This window comes from Monodon monoceros, unplaced genomic scaffold (genome assembly GCF_005190385.1).
Source record: "Monodon monoceros isolate NGI ecotype Baffin Bay Population unplaced genomic scaffold, NGI_Narwhal_1 Super_Scaffold_18, whole genome shotgun sequence".
Taxonomy (NCBI): Eukaryota; Metazoa; Chordata; class Mammalia; order Artiodactyla; family Monodontidae; genus Monodon; species Monodon monoceros.
The window spans coordinates 29,313,034-29,335,200 of record NW_021703774.1 but is presented as its reverse complement, the minus strand read 5'-3'; the positions used below and the strand labels follow the sequence as shown (position 1 = coordinate 29,335,200).

Below are 22,167 nucleotides of genomic sequence, written 5' to 3'. Positions count from 1 at the left end.
TGACCCACTGATAAAACTTCATAGACCACAGAGAAGAAAACAGTATAGTTTTTCATATCTCAGTTTTAAGAGGATAAAATTGTATTGAGTACATAAAAATTTTAGTAAATTTGGAATAAATTTGCCCCAAAACCCTTTTTGACAAAACCATAGGTTGATTAGAAATTACTGTTCTAACATTATGAACAAAGCACTATGGGAGTTCAGAGATTTTTATTAACCCCCCCCAAATAGTTCAAATTCTAAAACCCCACTTATTTCTTTTTATTTGATCTTCCTTCCTATCCACATTACTTTGTGTGTCTACTCATATAGCCCTATTTGTGAGTCCCTCAAAGCAAAAGACCTTTCTTTGTGAAGCAATTAGCATAATACATGCCCTTAGCATTATGTGAACTGCTGTTTTTCTGGAGCACCAATTCCTAAAGGCCTATCTGCCAATACCTATCTGAGATAAAAAGTTTCACCAATTAGAGATGAAATGAATAAAATAAGAATAATTTTTCATAAACCTAATTTTACTTCAAAAATTATGATTTTATCTTTTTTACTTTTTTGTATTAAAATAGCCTTTCTTTTCATAAAATGATGATAATAGAATTTTCTCTCTCCTTTCCCCCATGTCCTTTCCTAGCAAAATTAAATGTTAGTAACTCTAAATCAATCTTTTAAAATATTTTTAAAATTTAGTGCTCTATGAATTCAGAAAGTCTGATAACCACCTTCCTAAGTGGTTCAGTTGAAACCAGCTAAACTTATTAAAACCACTGTAGCCAATTCATCCCATCAAGGGGGCCCATGACCCTAAATAAGCTATTACTCAGTATATCAATATCAGATCACTATTTGGATATTGCTGAGATTCCTTCTACTCCCACAATGGTGCAAATGCTAACCAAAGAATCAACTAGTATGTGGGAGTACCACTGGCTCATACTTTTGAATTAACATAGATATGAGATAACAGAGATATTAGATCTACACCTAGAATCATAAAGTTTTTTTTAAAAAATGGAAGGACTTTTATCCATTAACTAAGGAAAATAAGGCCCCATAAAGTTATACACTTTGCCCAAGTTCTCACTAGAACTAAGACTAGAAACACATTGTCATCATGCCTAGACCAATATTCTCCCCACTTTACCACAGCTGCTTTGCAACCAAGGAAGATCCCTGCTCTGCTCACAAAATAACCAATCTTCAAAAATTGGCCTTTATTCCCATATAAAAATTGAAAATTCTAAAGCTAAGAGCATCTCATGAATAATAACAAATTAGAAAACAGAATAAATAAATACAACAGCAAACAAAAATCTAAGGTACCTAAAATAAATCTAATAACATACAAGATTTTTGTGTGGGGGTGTGGGAAATCTTAAAGGACATAGAAACACCCTGAATAAATGGAGATATACCATATTCATGGATGGGATATCACAAAGATATCTTTACTACAGTAAAATTAAAAACAAACATTTGCCTTAAAAAACAAAGTAGAAGGACAAGTCACAGACTGAGAAAAGACCACTGCACCCCAGGTAACTGAGAAAAGATTAGGAACCAGAATACCGAAAGAAGCTCCACAAATCTAAAAGAAAAAGAAACAGCCCAACAGAAAAATGGACAAAGGACAGATAAGAAAGCTGGATGGCTCACAAATACATGAAAAAAAAAAAAGTTCAACTTACTAAATTAGAAAAATGTGATTAATGTAATTAACAAATTTTAAAATTAATTTTTAAATGTCCTATTTTAAACCCATCAGACAGTCAAAAATAATTATTTAAAAATCAAGTAAAACAAGGTTTTGGCAAGAATGTGAATAAAGGAGAGCTTTTATTTACTCCTGGTGAAAGTGGAAATGGATGCTACCTTGAAGAGCCACTTGGCAATACCTAGTGAAGTTGATGGTGTGCATATCTTACAACTTGGTAATTCTACACCAGGCACATGCTCAAGAAAACATGGCACCTGTCCATAAAAAAAAGCAGTGAAAAATTGGCAACAACCGGAACACTCATCAGTAGGAGAATGGATAAGTAAATTATAGTATATTCATACAATGCTATAAAGCAGTTAAAAATAAATGAACTAGAGCTCCATGTAATAACTTGTATAAATCTCAAAAATATAATATTAAGTGAAACAAGCAAGTTGAAACAGAATCCATGCAGTTTGATAACATTTATAAAAAGTTAGAAGCCTGGAAGCAATATCATGTTACATATACATTGGGTTGGCCAGAAAGATGTTAAGATGCTACGGAAAATCCCAAACGAACTTTTTGGCCTACCCAATATATATGACTAAAACCTGAATATGGGGTGTGTGTGTGTGTGTGTGTGTGTGTGTGTGTGTGTGTGTATAAACTTTCATGACTAAAACCATATTCAGGTTACCTGTTACCTCTGGAGAGTAAAGAAGAAAGAGGAATTATATTAGGGAGGGATAGATGGTGTTTAAGATATGATAAAGCTGAGTGGTGGGTATATCACTGTTTGCTTTATTTTTCTTTATATCTTTAAAACAGCTCAAAATAAAACAGTTAATTGAATTTTTCATGTACTCACTGGATTTCTCTTAAAGGGTAAGGAAGATGATATTTACCTTGCGGTGATATGGGAGCTGCCTGATGTTGTGCCTGTCCTACAAAATGGGAATCGCATTGTGCATCTAAGGATGTCTGCTAAAGATAGGAGTATGGCTATTCCTTTCCCAGATGTGGAGTTGATAGTGGAGAAAAACTTTTCTCAATATGTTGATGTAAGTTTTTTTCTTGATTTGTTTTCCTTTTTATTATGAAAATTTACAAACATATATAAAAGTAGAGAAAATAATACAATGAACTTTTATGTATTATCACCCAGCTTCAAAAATTATCTATGCATGGCCTAACTTATTTCTCATTATTCCTACCACTTTCCCATGACCACTGTCAATGGATGAATTATTCTGAAGCAAATCCCAGACATTGTGTAATTTCATCCCTAAATATTTCAGTATGTATCTCTAAATGGTAATGACTCAAAAACAAAACAAAACAATGGTACCATTATTTTCTAAAATAATTTACAAGAGGTCTTTAATATAATCACATCACATTTTTCAGTTTTCCCAGATTTTATCATACATTTGTATTTCTTACAGTTTGTTTCAGCCAGAATCTAATCAAGGCCCATTTGTTGCATTTGGATGATGTCTCTTCAGTCTTTTTTAATATATAATTATCTTTCCATATCTCTTTTTTTCCCCTTGCAAATTATTTCTTGAAGATACTGGACAATTGGTACTTGGTTTCTCATTTTCCAGATTTTGCTCATTGCACCCTTGTGGTGAATTTTAAAAGTTCTTCTTTACTTCCTTTAACCTGGTAGTTATATCTGGTGCATGTAGCTTTGATTAAAAAAAGAAAATAAGACTCTATAGTACATGGAGGTCACGACAGTACATGATGTCATGTACTTCCATCAAAATTCATATAATACTGGTTCTCTTTTTTTGGATCAGCCATTGATGACCACTACTTAGGTTTATTATTTCATTCAGAGTTGCCGTCTTAACATTCTGATTCATTTATTAGCTGGAATGTGTCTTTAAAGAAAAACTGTTATCACTGGTTTGCAGGGCAGAAATAGAGACACAGATGTAGAGAACAAACGTATGGACACCAAAGGAGAAAAGTGTGGGGGGATGGTGGTGGTGGGATGAATTGGGAGATTGGGATTGACATATATACACTAATATGTGTAAAATGGATAATTAATAAGAACTTGCTGTATAAAAAATAAATAAAATTCAAAAAAGAAAAAAGAAAAACTATTATTAACTATGTGGTTACACTGAGGTACAGTTCAGATAGGAAATCAAAGTAACTGATTGATTCTTTCCTTACATTCATCAGTTTTCAAAATAAGAAATTGGGTTCCTTAGCATCCTCCAAAAAAGTGGTCAATGGATTTTATTTGTTTAGTGGTCATTATCAAATCATAAATTTAAATATTCTTGATTTGTTTCAGTCTATTGCATTATTAATTAATTCTCAAATCATCCCATCTCAAGCTAGTTGGACAATTTTCAGGCTTTTGAGTTCTTTTAACATGACTCTAGTAGTTCTGGATATCTTCCAGGTGTGACAAGTTTCCAGGCTTATTTTGTTAATTTCTTGTTCCAGATCTACAATCCACTATTTTAGCAAGAAATCCTAATTCTTTTAGTGAGATTAATCATTAAAATAGTATTAAGAAACTACAAACTGAGTTTTAGAGATGCTTATTGTCACTAGATTGATCCTTGATTTTAGAACTTTTCAATGGACAGAGCTAGGAAAAAAATTTAAGAGAAAATACATTTTTAGCTTGTACTGATATTCCCATTCAGATTTAAAATAACATGGCATTACTGATTTTATTTTTGTTATCTTTTTCTCTCACAGAAAATCTCTGTTTCTAATGACATTAACATAATTACTTACTTGCTTTATCCTATTATTTATATAATTATCTTATATAATATATAGGGTTTTATGTCATATTATATGAAATAATTTCTTGTGCCACCAACTCTATACGCAACAAAGTTTATTGCATTTTTAATGTATTGCTTTTTAAAAATTTAATTTTGTCTAATTATTATGCAAAACATTTGAATAGACTTTAAATCAGATCTTCAAAACAAGATTTATTCTAACTTCCATTCCTGTCCCTTCTATTCTTTTCCTAATCTATAGTTAATCTTTTGTTTTTAAGTTTTTGATTTATGCTTCCAATGTTGTTTTTTAAAAATATAATCTAATACGTATCCTTATGTGTATCCCCTCACCCCTTCTTAAGCAAGTTTTAAGATACTGTACATATTCTTATATTCCTTGCTTACTTTATTTAATAATATATTCTGGAGATCATTATAAACAGTACATAGAAATGTTCATCTTTTTAAAAGATGTGTATTTTAAGGTAAAATACACAAAACATAAAATTTACCATATTAACCATTTTTAGTTATAGAGTTCAGTGGTATTAAGTACATTCATACTGTGTGCAACTCTCATCACCCAGAGAACTCTTTTCATCTTGCAAAACCAAAACTCTATACCCATTAAACAATAACCCCATTCCCCCCTCCTCCAGCCCCTGACATCCACCATTCTACATTCTGTCTCTATGACTCTGACTACCCTAGGTACCACATATAAGTGGAATTATACCATATTTTTCCTTTTGTGACTGGTTTGTTTCACTTAGTATAATGTCTTCAAGGTTCATTTATGTTGGAGCATATGTCAGAATGTTCTCCCTTTTTAAGCCTAAATAATATTCCATTGTATGTATATACCACATATTATTTAACAATTCACCCATTGGTGGACATTTAGGTTGCTTCCACATTTTGGCTACTGCAGGTATGAACATAGTTGTACAGATATTTCATCTTTCTTTTTGAAAGCTCTATGTTATTTCAGTTAGTTGGATGTACCATAGTTTGTTCAACTAGTCCCCTATGAGTTAACATTTGGGTAGTTTCCAATTTTTTTCCAATTATAAATAATGCTGTAACAAATAGCCTTATGCATACGTCATTTCAAATTTTTGAATCTAATCTTTAAAATAGATTCCTAGAAGAGATATTGCTGCATCACAAAGTAAATGCCAAATTCTCCCCTACGTCAGTTACACAATTTTATATTCCCACTAACAACGTATGAGAGTGCCTACTTCCCCACAGCTTCACCAAGAGTGTACCGTGCCAAACTTTTAGATTTGTTCAAATATCATAGGTGGAAATAGTAACTTGGTATGTTTTTTCTATTGTAATGAATAAGTGGAGCATATTTTTATGTATATGCCTCACTTGTCTATTCTTTGTCTATTTTTCTATCTAGATTGCTCTTTTCTAATGTTTTAAAAAGCTCTTTATATATTAGGAATATAAGAATACACACACACGTGTATAAATAATTAAGAATATGCATTAGGAATATTAGTCCTTTGTGATAGAAGTTCCAAATATTATTTCCCAGTTTCTTATTTATGTTTTCATTTTGTGTATGGTCATTTTTGCCATGGCAATTCTAACTTCTGTGCAGCTGGGTGTAGATGAGGTTCAACAGTTTATCAAAAACTACTCTTGGATATAATCACAAATATTCTTCAGGCTCCACTCAGGGAATCCAATAGCATTTCATGTTCTCATTTATCTAAAAATAGCTAGGTGCTAGGTGTTTTAACTTCTCCAAGATTTTGATAAAAAGGGTAAGTTTGGGGTCATATCAAGAGGTCACAAAATTGTTGTTCACTTTTTCTGGCTAATTATTATTTCAACATTTTTACATTATATAATTTTAACTAGATTTCCCAATGTCAGTTAATAAAATTTCAGCTTTTTGTTTTTACAGTTTTTTTTTTAAGTTTCTTATCTTGCTCTGGTGACATCACTTGGTTAATTTTTTTCTTGCTGCTCTAATTGTTGCTTTAAAAATCTAAATAAGGAAAATATATCATCAGACTATTTTTTTTACAGGATATTCTCTGAATTTCAAAATTGTAAGTAGACTGAAAGGAACCAATCTTGTATTCCACACAGATAAAAAGAAGTGTTCCCTGACAAGTTTTTAACAATAGATCCTCAGAGTTACAGAACCAGAGCCCTTAACCTGGGATCCTTGGATAATTTGTTCATAGGTGGACTTCCAGGGATCTAAAAAGCCTCTGCAATTATATACAAAACTTCTCTTCTGAAGAGGGCATGGTTCATAAGTTTTTCTTTCTCAACATTTTATTATGAAAAATTTCAAAAATATAGAACAGGGCTTCTCTGTTGGCGCAGTGGTTGAGAGTCCGCCTGTTGATGCAGGCAACACGGGTTCGTGCCCCAGTCCGGGAGGATCCCACATGCTGCGGAGCGGCTGGGCCCGTGAGCCATGGCCACTGAGCCTGCGCTCCACAACGGGGAGAGGCCACAATGGTGAGAGGCCCGCGTACCGCAAAAAAAAAATATATATATATAGAACAGTTGACAGTGTTACCCTCCACTTAAAATTTACTCTTAACATTTTGCAATATTTGCCTCATTGCCGATATATTCGTGTATCCATCCTCAATTCACCCTTCAATCCACCTTATTTTAAAAATGTATTTCAAAGTAAGATGAAGATATCAGTACATATCACCCCTAAACACTTCAGTATATATATCTTTAACTAGAGTTCACTCTTTGTTTATGGCGTTGTGTTTTTAGTGAAATTTACAAACAATAAATGCACAGAATTTAAGTATGCTATTCAATGAATTTGAATAAGAATATACACATCCAAACCCTTATCAAGATAAAAAAAAAAACACTTTGATGCCCCTGCCCATCAATACTTGCTGCTCACTGAAAGACAACTACTGTTCTAATATTTTTCACCATAGATTTGTTTCTCCTTGTTCTAGGATGTCATGTAAATGAAATCATACAGTATATATTTAAAGTTTATTTAATTTAATATGTTTTTTAGATTTGTCTATGTCACTGTATATATCAATAGCACTTTTTATTGAACACCTACTATGTGTCGAGTGCTATTCTTAGCATTAGGAATGCAAAGTTTAATGAGGTATGGTACATGCACTACTGCATTATAGGATTGTAGCAGAGAACTTGGAAGGTTGAGCCAGGGTGCAGGGGTGAAAGAAGAGGAGGTTCCTGATGAAGATATTTGCTGAATTAGTTCTTTAAGAACAATCAAGAGTTAGCTTGGCCCAGAAAGGGAGTTTCTAAGGGGAGGTGAGAAGACAAAGTGAATCCCAAGGGGAGGAATAACATGGAAAAAATGTCACAGTGCTTGCTTGGCAGCACATATACTAAAATTGGAATGATACAGAGAAGATTAGAATGGCCCCTGCAGAAGGATGACATGCAAATTCATAAAGTGTTCCATATTTTTCACAGAATACACATTCTTTTCAAGTGCACATGGAACATTCTCTAGGACTGACCACATACTAGGGCACAAAACAAGCCTCAACAAATTTAAGAGTATAGAAGTTATCTTAAACGTCTTCTCTGACCACAACAGCATGAAACAAGAAATTAACAACAGAAAAAGAAATGAGAAAAAAACAATTACATGGAGGCTAAACAAAATGCTACTAAAAAACCAATGGGTCAATGATGAAATCAAAGAGGAAATTAAAAAATACATTGAGACAAATAACAATGAAAACTCAACCATACAAATCTATGGGATGCAGCAAAAAGAGTTATTAGAGGGAAGTTCAGAGTAATACAGGCCTTCCTCAAAAAAACAAGAAAAATCTAAAACCACCTAACCTACCATTTAAAAGAATTAGATAAAGAAGAACAAATAAAACCTAAAGTCAGCAAAAGGAAGGAAATAATAAAGATCAGAAAGGAAATAAATAAAATAGAGATTAAAAAAACAACATAAGTCTATAGAACCAAGAACTGGTTCTTTGAAAGGATAAACAAGATTGACAAACCTCTGGCCAGACTCACCAAGAAAAAAAGAGAAAGAACACAGGTATACAAAATAAATATAAAAAACCATAAGGGAATACTACAAATAATTGTATGTCAACAAATTCAACAACCTAGAAGAAAAGGACAAGTTTCTAGAAGCATACAGTCCACCAAAACTGAATCAAGAATAAATAGATAGGGACTTCCCTGGTGGCTCAGTTGTTAAGAATCCACCTGCCAATGCAGGGGACATCGGTTCGATCCCTGGTCCAGGAAGATCCTACATGCCATGGAGCAACTAAGCCTGTGTACCACAACTACTGAGACCATGTGCTGCAACTACTGAAACCCATATGCTCTAGGGCCCACGTGCCACAACTACTGAAGCCCACATGCCTAGAGTCCATGCTCCACAACAAGAGAAGCCACCACAGTGAGAAGCCCATGCACCACAATGAAGAGTAGCCCTCACTCACCGCAACTAGAGAAAACCCACATGCAGCAACGAAGACCCAATGCAGCCAAAAAATAAATAAAATTTTTAAAAAAGAATAAATAGATAATTTGAACAGACTGATCCCTGCAACTGAAATAGAATCTGTAATTTTAAAATTCACTACAAACAAAAGTCCAGGACCAGATGGCTTCACAGGTGAATTCTACCAAACATACAAAGGAGAACATATACTAATCCTTCTCAAATTCTTCCAAAAGAATTGAAGAGGAGGGAACACTCCCAAGGACGTTCTATGAAGCCACCATCACCCTGATACCAAAATCAGACAAAGACACCATCAAAAAGGAAAATTACAGGTTAATATCTTTGATGAATATAGATGCAAATATTCTCAACAAAATATTAGCAAACTGAATCCAACAACACATAAAAAAGATCATACACCACAACCAAGTGGAATTCATCCCAAGTTCACAAGGATGGTTCAACATACACAATTCAATCAATGTAATACACTACATCAACAAAATAAAAGACAAAAACCACATGATCATCTCAATAGATGCAGAAAAAAGCCTTTGACAAAATTCAACATCTATTCATGATTAAAACTCTTACCAAAGTGGGTATAGAGGGAACATATCTCAATATAATAAAAGCTATTTATGACAAACCCACAGCCAATATAATACTCAACGGTGAAAAGTTGAAAGCCTTCCCACTAAAATCTGGAACAAGACAAGGATGTCCACTCTCACCACTGCTCTTCAGTATAGTATTGGAAGTCCTAGCCACAGCAATCATACAAGAAAAAAAAATGTATCCAAATTGGAAGGAAAAAGGTACAACTGTCAATATATGTAGATGATAAGGATACAAGATTAACATACAGAAATCAGTTGCATTTCTTTACACCAACAATGAAATATTAAAAAGGGAATGTTAAAAAAACAATGTCTTTTAAAATCACAACACAAAAAATAAAATACTTAGGAATAAACCTCACGAAGGAGGTGTAAGATTTATACACTGAGTACTATAAAACATTAATAAAGGAAATAAAAGAGGATTCAGAGAAATGGAAATATATTCCATGTTCTTGGATTGGAAGAATTAATATTGTTAAAATGGCCATACTACCCAAAGCAATCTACAGATTTAATGTTATCCTTACCAAATTACCCGTGACATGTTTCACAGAACTAGAACAAATAATCCTAAAATTCATGTACCATAAAAGACCCAGAATAGCCAAAGCAATCCTGAAGAAAAAGAATATAGCAGGAGGCATAACCATCGAAGACTTCAGACAATACTACAATGCTACTGTAATCAAAACAAAGTGCTATTGGCAGAAAAACAGACATATGGATCAGTGGAACAGAATAGAGAGCCCAGAAATAAACCCACTCACCTACGGTCAATTAATCTTCAACAAAGAAGGCAAGAATATACAATGGATAAAGATAGTCTCTTCAGCAAGTGGTGTTGGGAAAGTTGGACAGCCACATGTAAATCAATGACCTTAGAACATACCCTCTCACCATTCACAAAAATAAACTCAAAATGGCTTAAAGACTTAAACATATAAGACATGACACCATAAAGCTCCTAGAAGAGAACATAAGCAAAACATTCTCTTACATAAATCATAACAATGTTTTCTTAGGTCAGTCTCCCAAGGCAACAGAAAAAAAAAGTGAAAGTAAACTAATGGGACCTAATCAAACTTACAAGCTTTTGCACAGCAAAGGAAACCACAAACAAAATGAAAAGACAACCTACAGAATAGGAGAAAGTATTTGAAAATGATGAAACTGATAAGGGCTTAATTCCCAAAATATACAAACAGCTCATACAGGTCAATATAAAAAAAAAATCAAAAAATGGGTAGAAGACTTTAATAGACATTTCTCCAAAGAAGACATACAAATGGCCAATAGGCACATGAAAAGATGCTCAACATTGCTAATAATTAGAGAAATGCAAATTGAAACTACAATGAGGTACCACCTCATGCCAGTCAGAATGGCCCTCATTAAAAAATCTACAAAAAACAAATGCTGGAGAGGGTGTGGAGAAAAGGGAACCCTCCTACAATGTTGGTGGGAATGTAAGTTGGTACAGCCACTGTGGAAAACAGTATGGAGGTTCCTCAGAAAACTGAAAATAGAATTACCATATGATCCAGCAATCCCACTCTTGGGCATATGTCCAGACAAAACTATAATTCAAAAAAATACATGCACTCCAATGTTCACTGCAGCACTGTTTACAAGAGCCAAGACATGGAAACAACCTAAATGTCCATTGACAGATGAATGGATAAAGAAGATGTGGTACATATACACAATGGAATATTACTCAGCCATTAAAAAGAATGAAGTAATGCCTTTTGCAGCAACATGGATGCAACTAGAGATTATCATACTAGGTGAAGTAAGTCAGAAAAAGACAAATACCATATGGCATCACTTATATGTGGAATCTATATTGACACAAATGAAACTTTGTATGAAACAGAAACATAATCAGGGGCATAGAAACTAGACTGGTAGTTGCCAAGGGGAAGGGGAGTGGGAGAGGATTGGGTGGGAGTTTGGGATTAGCAGATGCATTCTATATTATATATAGAATATATAAAAAACAAGGTCCTGGGGCTTCCCTTGTGGGGCAGTGGTTGAGAGTCCGCCTGCCGATGCAGGGGACATGGGTTCGCGCCCCAGTCTGGGAGGATCCCACATGCCACGGAGCTGCTGGGCCCGTGAGCCATGGCCGCTGAGCCTGCGCGTCCAGAGCCTGTGCTCTGCAACGGGAGAGGCCACAAGAGTGAGAGGCCCGCGTACCGCAAAAACAAAAACAAAACAGAAAAACAAGGTCCTACTGTATAGCACAGGGAACTATATTCAATATCCTGTGATAAACCATAATGGAAAAGAATATGAAAAAGAATATATATATATATATCACTTTGCTGTACACCAGAAACTAACACAACATTGTAAATCAACTATACTTCAGTTTTTTTAAAAAGCCCTAAAGAAAGACAAAGAAAGATCAATGCAAGAAGAGGATATCACACTCAACATATAGGCACGCAGTATAGGAGCACCTAAATACATAAAATAAATACTAACAGAGATAAAGGGAGAAATTGACAGGAATACAATAATAGTAGTTGACTTTAATGCTGACTTCAATGGACAGATCTTCCAGACAGAAAATCAGTAAGCAGCAAAGACCCTAAAGTGTACAGTCCCTTTGCTGTACAGCAGTAATTAACACAACATTGTAATTCAACTATACTTCAATAAAAATATAAATTTAAAAAATCACAGAGGTAAGAAATTGCATGGTTTTCTAGGGATAGCTACAAGTATTTCAGTGTGCCTGAAATAAGTGGTAGAAGATGGAGACAGACAGAGAGGTAGAGCCTGGATCATTCTCAGTGTTATTAAGGAGATTGAATATCCTATAAGAAATGGAAAACAATTGAAAGGCTTTAAATGAGAAACGTCATGATCAGATTTGTGTTGTGGTAGCAGCTTTGATGCTGCTTTAATGGCAGATTCAAATGGACAAGACTAAAGGCAGAAGATTCAGGTAATAAGGTACAATTTTAGTTAAAAGATATAAGACCATGATAGTGGGGATGGTAGAAGGAGAGGTTTCCAAAAATATTTAGGTGATAAAAGTAGCAGAACTTGCAACTGATTTGTTAGTGATGGATACCATGCAGTCAGGAGAAGGTCCTGAGAGAAAAACAGGAATCAATACAGCTCCAAGATTTCTAACTTGCATGATGAATTAGGAAGTTGTGCTACCCAATAAGATACAGAATAGAATGAAGGAACATGCTTAAAGAAGGTGTTAACTTAGACATATTAACTTTGAGATACTTGTAAAATTTCTAAGTAAGCCTGAAGCTTGTGGGAGAGGACTGGACTAGATTATTAGGTCATTAACGTAAGAGAATGATTATTAAAACATAAGAGGATGAGATTGCCCAGAGAGAGTTAGAAAAAAGAAAAAGAAAATGGGCTGGAGGTAGACCCTAAGGATATAAATATTTAAAATGTTGGTAGAGTAAGAAGGTACTGAGTTAGAAACAGAAAATAAAGGATCATATAGACACAAGCAAAACCAAGAAAGTCCAGTGCCAAGCATGTCAAGAGAGTAAGAAGTTTCAGGAAAGAGAGAGCAATTGACAGTGATAAGAATAGACCTCTAATCTTATTTAGATGTTCCCAAGTCTTGCCTATATCTCTGATATAGCACTTCCAAATTGTACAGTAATCAGGAGCAGTTTTTTCAGGATTACTTGAGATGCTGCCTCCCAGGCTTGAAGTCCTCAGTATGTCCACCAAATAAAACATAGCTCTCAACTTTTAGGTTGTGTCTATATTGTTTTAGTCGACATTTATGGTGACCATGGATAAGGGACCCAGAGCTGATTTCTTTCCTTCACCTGAACTCTACGAGGATCTGGAGCCTTGGTACCAGCAGAGACCTCATGCCTATTTGCATCCTCGGGGAGTCCAGACGAATTCGGATGAGCATCTCCTGGTTCTAGGCTCTCCCGTTATTGGTTGATGATCCTAAGTTTTATTCGGTGGTGTTAAACTCCTCTTTGGAGTAGTAGGTTACCCTTGAAACTCAGTTTCAAGAAGAGGTACCTGGGTTACCCTCAGTGTAAAAGGCACTGGGAAGATTTTTGCTCAGTTTAGACACTGAGTGGTTTATCCTCAGTTTAAAGACTGGGAAGACGTTGCTCGGTTAAACACTGAGTAAGGTTGGACTGGACTGAGTAATTAGGGGGAAGACTGACCTGTCATTTTTCCTTGAATTGGCTACCTTAATAGAGTGTGTTGAAATAAAACAGAAATCTTATGAGAGCTTCTGAGCTCTGAAGAACAGACTGTCTCCTCCTGGCCAGCAACAGCTTTCTCAGATGAGTGAGAAACTTGCAGGAATGGTGGAGGCAAGACCATGCAGCTGTCCTATAGGGAAACCCACTAATTTGATTAACAACCTACTCAACCCGGGATGTGAATAAGAACTGACCATCCCGTGATCTGAGCACCCATGGTGGTCTTACATGCCACCAGGAGAACCTGAGAAAGGTAAGAGGGGGCTGAAACAACTCTGGGGCAAAAGCCTATAGGAGTTAAGATCTCAAGCAGCAACTGGCCCACCACATGATCATCACAATCATCACATTGCACATGATCATCACTAGCAATTTTTATTTCAACAAATTCACCTCAGAATGGGAAATAAAGCTTTCAGAACAAAAGAAAAAGGACGACAGATTGCCAGCCTCCAACTAATACCCCCAGCCAGGTTTATGTATGTACAAAACTTACAAGTACTTACTTAATTGGGAATTAAAGGAAATCTTACTCTAAAAATAAGGGGGCTCTTTTATGGCATATGAAGTTAAGTTTAAAAAGCTGGCTTGTTAAAAGTATCTTTTCAGAGTTCTGACTTTAAACAAAGCCCTTCTAGAGGGAACTTACATTTCTCTTTCTGTATCTTGGAGATATAAATGTTCTAGCTGATCTTCCTAGAGCATTGTGTGTGTGTGTGTGTGTGTGTGTGTGTGTGTGTTTGAAAACCTGACCTCTGCCATACTATTTTTGAGAGTAAACTTTCTGGATCTTACTTAGGTGACATCTTTCTCCACTCTCTTATAGGGAAGCCTCTTGCATCTTATTGGTTTGAATCACTATTAAAATATTTCATTAATGGCCAAATGATGGATCCTTTAAATTGGAGAAACTTCTAAATTGGCAGATTTTCTAGAGTGCTCTCATTATAAACAGCTGTGTTATTGGTACTTATAAAAACAAAAATCAAATTAAAGGTGGAAAAAAGAAATATATCTAATGGTCAACCTAAGAACTTCCTTAGCTTGGATCAAACAAAGAAAAACAGATTTGGGAAGCTTTATTTGTGGTCTTTGCTTCCTCTCAATAGCTCTTACAGATGTTAATAAAAACATTGGAATAAATTAATGTTAACAGGAAAAGAACATGTAAGAAAGTCTAGATACTTTTTCCAGCAAGGTAGAAATTTTTAAAAAGACATCTCAAATGAATAAAGAAATCTTTAGATAGTTATTTAAAATGGGATAAATAAAATGAATATTTATGTGATTACCTAAGGTTAAATGGGCCAAAAAGGACTCCCTACAGGTCCTCAACATTAAAAGCCAACAAGTCTACTTACCCCAGTTTAAAATATACATATATTAAGAGCTGAAAAAAATTTACACTGAGATATCTGACCAGCAAGTATTTGGGGCAACAGTTGGGCCAAAACACCTGAGTTCCTTGGCTCAACCCTCTCTGGGGATCCCAGAGCCTTTTATATAAAAATAGATTAAATGGGCAGGGAATAAAAAGAAAGAAAAACTTCTAGAACACCTCCTGTAAGATCAAAGTTTGTTGATTGGATCCTAATGAAAACTAAAGGTATAAAAAGTGACAGAATTGAGATGAAAGTGTATAAAATTGATATATTTAAATGGGCTTTATATAAGATGGTTATGTCTCTTTGTTTAATTATATTGCAGGATAGGCACGTTTCACTGGGGAATTCTTCCTCTGTGTGGTATTGAATCACTAGGTTGTGTTTCAGGGGGCTCTGAAGAGCTCCAGTTCCTTATGATTCAGTGCAGAAAGAATTCAGTGAGAGGCAAAGTGATAGATAAGAAGTGATTTATTAGCATAGGAAGCTTGTGAGGCTTACAAGTGGGTGGGTGAGAGGGTGCTTCCCCCGAGAACATAGTGGGCTACAGTTTTATAATCAAAGGAAAAATGGCGAGGGGGAAAAGACCAACTTATTCCTCATTCTTGAGTAGACATCAAGCTTCCATCATCAGCTCCTCCTCCAAGTTGGGCAGGGGAGTTTTCTTGTCCCTATATGGTCAAGCTGGGACTTTCATGGCACTATGGAAAAATTATTCCATGTCTCAGTACAATGAGGGTCTTTCACTTTGAAATGTCACCTTTCCATAAATTATTGTTTTTCACGTGTGTAGAGAACACGTCCCAAGGATTATTAACTTACTGAGCTTGCTGGGCAAGATGTGGGTCTCATGCCACAATTGTTTTATTGTTTTGGGGCATGTCTCATGCTTCTGCTGCATGGTTTTGTTGCTAAGCAAGCCTGATTGGTTTTGTGGTTAAGCAAACCTACTTTCTTGAGTGATCATCAACTTACAGGGGTCCCCCATATTTTTTCTTTACTTACAATCCCCTAGTGGGATTAACTATTTAATCACCTAGTCTGTCCCTTTACTCTGTCCCTATCAGTATTATAAGACAAGGCGTATAGATCTGCCCCTCAGGAAATATTAATTGAACATATTAAAGGAAACCGATAGGGGTACCTGAGCCATACAAAAAGTAAAGCCTGGAAACTAACATTCAAGGGCTAATAAAAATAAAAATAGTGATTTTGCTCTGGGTTTAACTTGTAAACTCAGAAAGAAGGTCTTTGCTGAATGCCTTATACAAGCTTTTGAATGTATGATAAACTAAACTCTAATGTTCTAGAACATAGAGCTCATAAATTTCAGTTTAGTTACAAATCTTCTCACTGATATAAAATATAGCTGGGCAAGTCAATCTTTTAGTATCCATTAGGTGACAGACCTGTTCTTTGGGGAATTAAAAGCAACTGTCTTTCTCTTGCAAATCTTTACAAACCAGAATGTAAATTCAAGTCACAAGGAGCTGAGACTGAGCCTAATTAGCTCAATCAGGCAGAACCTGACACCAAGGGGAAAAAAATGACAAAGTGCCAGTTTTAAAATTCAAACCAAACTTTACAAATAGTAAAGCCTTAGTCATCTGAGCAAACAACTTTAATGTCTTCCAACTGTTCTTTGTAAACTAGTAAGTTTATATTGTAATACCTGATTCATAACTGTTTTTTTATTTATTTATTTTTTAGTGAAGCCATGAGATCTCTAGCTTTGCCTGTTTATATATCTGTGTACACTTTATACATATGAGATAGCTCTACCTCTGGAAGGTATTTTCAGAATTGAACTTATAAAGAGCTCAATTTTAAACTAAGCACATACAAATTAAATAGGAAAGAAACTGGCTAAAATGACTTTCAGGTTCCTGTGAACTGGGAAATATTCAATATTAAGTTGATACCTGGTATTAAAGTTAAAATCTGTTGATCTAATAGACATGTCTTTAGAGTCATCAACATTAAGTATAATATTTTATTGTGCCTAGGTTTAATAGAAGTCATATAAGACCTTATTATATCTATTACAAGAAAAATAACTTGATATGATGAAACTTTGTAGTAAATTTAACTGAGATAAAAAGCTTTTTGGTTAACTTTAAAAATAATAATATTTTAGAAATGTCTACTTAAAGTGATCTCTCCAGATATTTGGTAACAAAGTTCTAGTATTGCTTAATTTAAGTGATGGAAGTTTATTAAATAGCTAGGTGATTCCCAAATAACATAAGATACTGAGACATCAATTACTAAACAGAGAAACTAAAGGTATTTAGGACTATAAATAAATATGTTTGGTGCCACCCTGAGTTGTTCTCTATAAGAAAACAAATGTTTTTTAAGAAATTATCACTGGTATTATGTTTACCAATCTACAGAATGCTAACGTAAAATACAGTTCATAATTGCTTACTTCTTAGTTTTCACTAGAAATTAAGGTTTTTAAGAGTTGAGGATTCTCATTTAAACATGTAATTAAAGTGAATAGGAATAATAAGGAAACATTCCAGTATACTGTAGGAAAGTAGAATGTGTGTGTTCAGAAAAGAAGTTATGAGGAATGGAATTACATTTTATTGGGGGAAAGTATGTCTTAGAGCTAGTTGTTTTTGGATGGAAAGATAAGGGATGAACAAATATGGATACAGAAAGTGATGAGAGATTATGGAAAGGAACTCTGAAGTTTTATGCATGTTCAGGATTAACTAATTTTAGACTGAAGTTAATAAAGTTAATGGATTTTGTTGTTAAGTAAGCTAGTACAAGACTGGAATTTGAAAAAATTTCTTAGAGTGCTCCTTTTTGATAACATTGTGTGAGTTTCTGTGCCCTTAAGTGATCTGTATTTGTTTCGTTTTGTTTTGTTTTTAATATTTTTGTGACTTTGGTTAAATGAATAAGTATTGTTTTGCAGTGACCTATGATCCTGTTGCATTTTAAAACCTTTTTTATATTTTTAACAAACTTCCTAAATATCAAACTCAAACTAAAGTTCTTTTAGCCTCCAGCTGACCCTGGGTTGCTTCAAAGGGCTTTGAAGGAACCCTGAGATATCTCTGAGAGAAATATTAAACTAATTAAGTTTATTTGGTATGTTAAATTACTTAAAGAACATTGCCAAGTGATTGGAGATGAACCTTAGCTTATAATGTATGGATAAATGTCATTAATACACATATTCCAAAATTTATATTAAATTCCTAAAATCTGATATGCTCTGATATGTTATCAGTCATAATTCTAGTGATTATCTTAAAATGTTATATGTCACAGAAATATCCAAGTTTCTTGCCAATTGCATTGTATTCAAATCTTTAACCATGTTATTTTAAGTTTTGTCTTTTATAGACAATCATTATTTTACTCTGATGCTTTTACAAAAATGAGGATCTTCAAGAAGACTCATAAAAAGGACTTGTTTTAAACAAATATAAGTCTCTGATAGCCTTTAGATAACACCACTGAACTGAGGAACAAATGACAAAACTCTAATGGAAAATCTGATGACTTCATCCAGATCAACAGAAATTAATTTCATGGGACCAAATGAACTAAAAATTATGGTTTATAACTTTATGACTTTTTGTAAAATATACTAGCTTTAATTTTTGTTTTCCAAAAAAATCTTTCTTCTTATGCTATGTCTTACAACAAGTTGATAAAGTATACCTTTGTAAACAAAGATGAAACATTTAACTTTTTCTCTCTACCTGATTAATCCAGAATTTGGCTTCTCCAAGTGGCTCTCTTGTGAACTTGATGGTTTATTGCAACTGCATTATAAAAATTGTTTTAATTTGTTCTTTGTTTCCAAGTTGTTTATGCTTTGTGTCTCCCTGTTGCACTATTGACTTTATCAATGTTACTAGCTGTATTACTTATATCCTGTCTATTTTATAAGGTTGTTGTCTCTTACTGTCACCAGGCCTCCAACAAAATTGATGATGTTAGCTAAACATCTTGAGGACATAGATCACATTTACGACTCATAAAGTAATTGTAATTGTTAGAGAAATGCAAATCAAAACTACAATGAGGTATCACCTCACACTGGTCAGAATGGCCATCATCAGAAAATCTACAAACAGCAAATGCTGGAGAGGGTGTGGAGAAAAGGGAACCCTCTTGCACTGTTGGTGGGAATGTAAATTGATACAGCTCCTATGGAGAACAGTATGGAGGTTTTTTAAAAAGCTAAAAATAGAATTACCATATGACCCATCAATCCAACTCCTGGGCATATACCCAGAGAAAACCATAATTCAGAAAGAAACATGCACCCCAATGTTCATTGCAGCACTCTTTACAATAGCCAGGTCATGGAAGCAACCTAAATGCCCAATGACAGATGAATGGATAAGGAAGATGTGGTACATATACACAATGAAATATTACTCAGCCATAAAAAGGAATGAAATTGGGTCATTTGTAGAGATGTGGATGGACCTAGTAATAGTGTGATTCTAGGTATAGGAAGAAGCAACAAGGTAAAACATTTCATGAATCATAATAGACTAGTAAGACAGAGGATCCAGAGAATCTGTTAATTATCAACAGGGCCTAATCCAGAAATTAGCACCTGGAGTGACATATCAACAAATTTTTTGCCTGATCTGGGAAGAAACTCTGAGCACTGTGGGACAAAAATTGGTCATGAAATGTCTCCCAAGTATCGCTCAAATTTCAGACCAAGAGGAGGAACTAAGAAATCAAATATGTCCTGCCATATCAGTAAAAAATATATCACAGTCATCAATAATTGCAGTCATCTCTGATGGTGAGCTGGTTGGTCCTGAGGGAACTCAGGAAGGGAACAAAGAATACTTGCCATCTAGCAGGCATCAGACTACAGCCACTCTTGAAGTTGAGCCCTGAGGAAACTCAGGATGTAAAAACACTGGATAGTGGCCCCAGGTAGCTGAGGTGTATATCAAAGGAATGATCTCAGTGAGTCCAGACTCTTGCATCTTCCCACATATAGAAAAGCACTAAATTCTTTAAATTGAGATATCTAGTTTTCTTCTATTAACAGTAATCTTTTGTTGCTCTTTGTTGGAAAACTCCTATATATCCTAGCTCTCCCCTCACTTCCTTGTAGCAGTTTTCTCAGGGTTACTTGAGATGTTGCCTCCTGGACTTGAAGTCCTCAGTATGTCTGTCAAATAAAACATAACTCTCCAAAAAAAACTGTACAGTAATCAATACTTTATCTGAATGCTTGAATTGTATTATAAGTTTTGCCAGGTCACCGACATTCTGCTTGACTATATATTCCAAGAACCTAACATAGTAGGTACCAAAAAAGTACTTGAGGCAAGACAATTGAAAAGTATCAAATAGCACTGGCAGTAGAAAGTCTTTAGTGATAATTAGAAAAAGCTTTCATAGAGTGGCATGGAGCAGAAGTCAGACGATGGGTGAAAGGAAGGTAAGTTAAAACAGCTAATATAGAATATTCTTTCAAGAAGTTTGAAGAGGAGAGAAAGCGGGGAAGGTAATTTAATGGTTGGTAGTTACCGCTGAAGGAAGAAGACAGTAGAGAAGGAGACTATATTTTTGTTGTTTCAATAAATTCTACAAATTGAAATATTTTATGTCAAAAGAATTTAGCTTTTACTAACTTTCATGCTTTAGAATTTAAATATATATATTTTTTGTTTTAAGTTAATGACAGAATAATAAAGTATGCACATTGTGTTTGTACTGTGCTTAGATACTGTTTTCATTATGGTCATTGAGTCTGTTTCCTTCCTTCTTCAGAATCCTGCCATCAGTATGGAAATGAACTGCATCGATCTATTACAAGTAGAAGGATATAATTTGATAGCTGCCGGAACCTTAAATGGTGTGATCATCTTATGGAATTTTGTAACATCTACTGTCAAAGAAGTGTGAGTTGCATTGTTTCCTTAAATAATATAATCATTTCCATAAAAAGTTGAGCTGCAGAAAAGCCAGAGTAACATTCAATACTTAAAAATATAAATACTTAAAAAAATAAAGCAATAAATGAAAGGGATGATAACTCTCTCAAGGAGGCTTTCCTGGAGGTTATGCTCACGAGGAGACTATGTTTTAAGTGTCTAAATCCCAGAATGATATGAATAAAGTGAATCTTAAGTATATGTATTCCCAAGTGCTTTTACATTTACTCTTCTTGAGTATGTACTAGAGTATGTACATGCTTTCCATGTATAATCTTGTTCAAATTCATAACCTTAACAAATACTTAAATACATAATAATTTTAAATAATAATCTCATAGCTTCAAGCACACATATCCAATTGCCTACTGGCAATTACACCATCTGGATTTCCAACAAGACCCTTAAAGTCCCACATGCCCAAATCTTCTTCCCAATCTACCCTCCCCCAAAACATCTTTTCCTGTATTCCCATTGACACCACTATCTACTCAGTCACCAAAGTCAAATGGTGAGAAGTATTCAAGAGGGGTTTTCCTTCTTATTCACCACCCCAACACATTACTACAGGTCAATATTAACAAGGGCATGACATATGTAATTCTACATCTCAACCAATTAGATTTGCTCTGTTCCACAAACTTTACCCTCCCCTTGCAATCCTTTTCTAAATGTCCTTACCATTGGTTATAAAGAAAATAATGTAACATTGTATTATTTGTTATGGATGGATTATAAATAATATGCTTTCCCCAGTTGTGTAATTGGGCTCTAAGCAAGGGCCATGTATGAACACCTTATGTCAAGACAGTTTGTAAAATTGTACTTTGAGGTACAAGATAGCCAAGAACTTTAACGATGAATTAAAAAGAAAATCAATTCTATCTAAGCATTTGGGGGAAGGAAAGAGGTATAAAAGGAGGAGAGAAGAGAGTCAAATAGGACAAGGGAAAAGAAGAAAAAAAAGCAAAAGAAATCTCTGTCTAGCTATAGTACCTTGCATACATTTACCTGGACTCCATGACCCTTTCCAGTCTATGTCAGAGTTTTCATTTT

The 22,167-nt window shown here is 34.6% G+C and overlaps 1 protein-coding gene and 1 non-coding gene across 3 annotated transcripts in view; both read left to right on the top strand.

Moving 5' to 3' along the window:
• WDR64 (WD repeat domain 64) overlaps window positions 1-22,167 on the top strand; it is a 146,653-nt gene that overhangs the window by 78,056 nt on the left and 46,430 nt on the right. For both annotated transcript variants that reach the window (XM_029229279.1, XM_029229280.1), the window contains 2 exons: window positions 2,587-2,763; window positions 20,948-21,078. In XM_029229279.1, the coding sequence (XP_029085112.1) occupies window positions 2,587-2,763; window positions 20,948-21,078 (308 nt within the window). The remainder of the gene's footprint in view (window positions 1-2,586; window positions 2,764-20,947; window positions 21,079-22,167) is intronic.
• On the top strand, window positions 7,819-7,924 carry LOC114900056. The gene has a single exon (XR_003794683.1). It is a non-coding gene; the product is annotated as a U6 spliceosomal RNA (small nuclear RNA).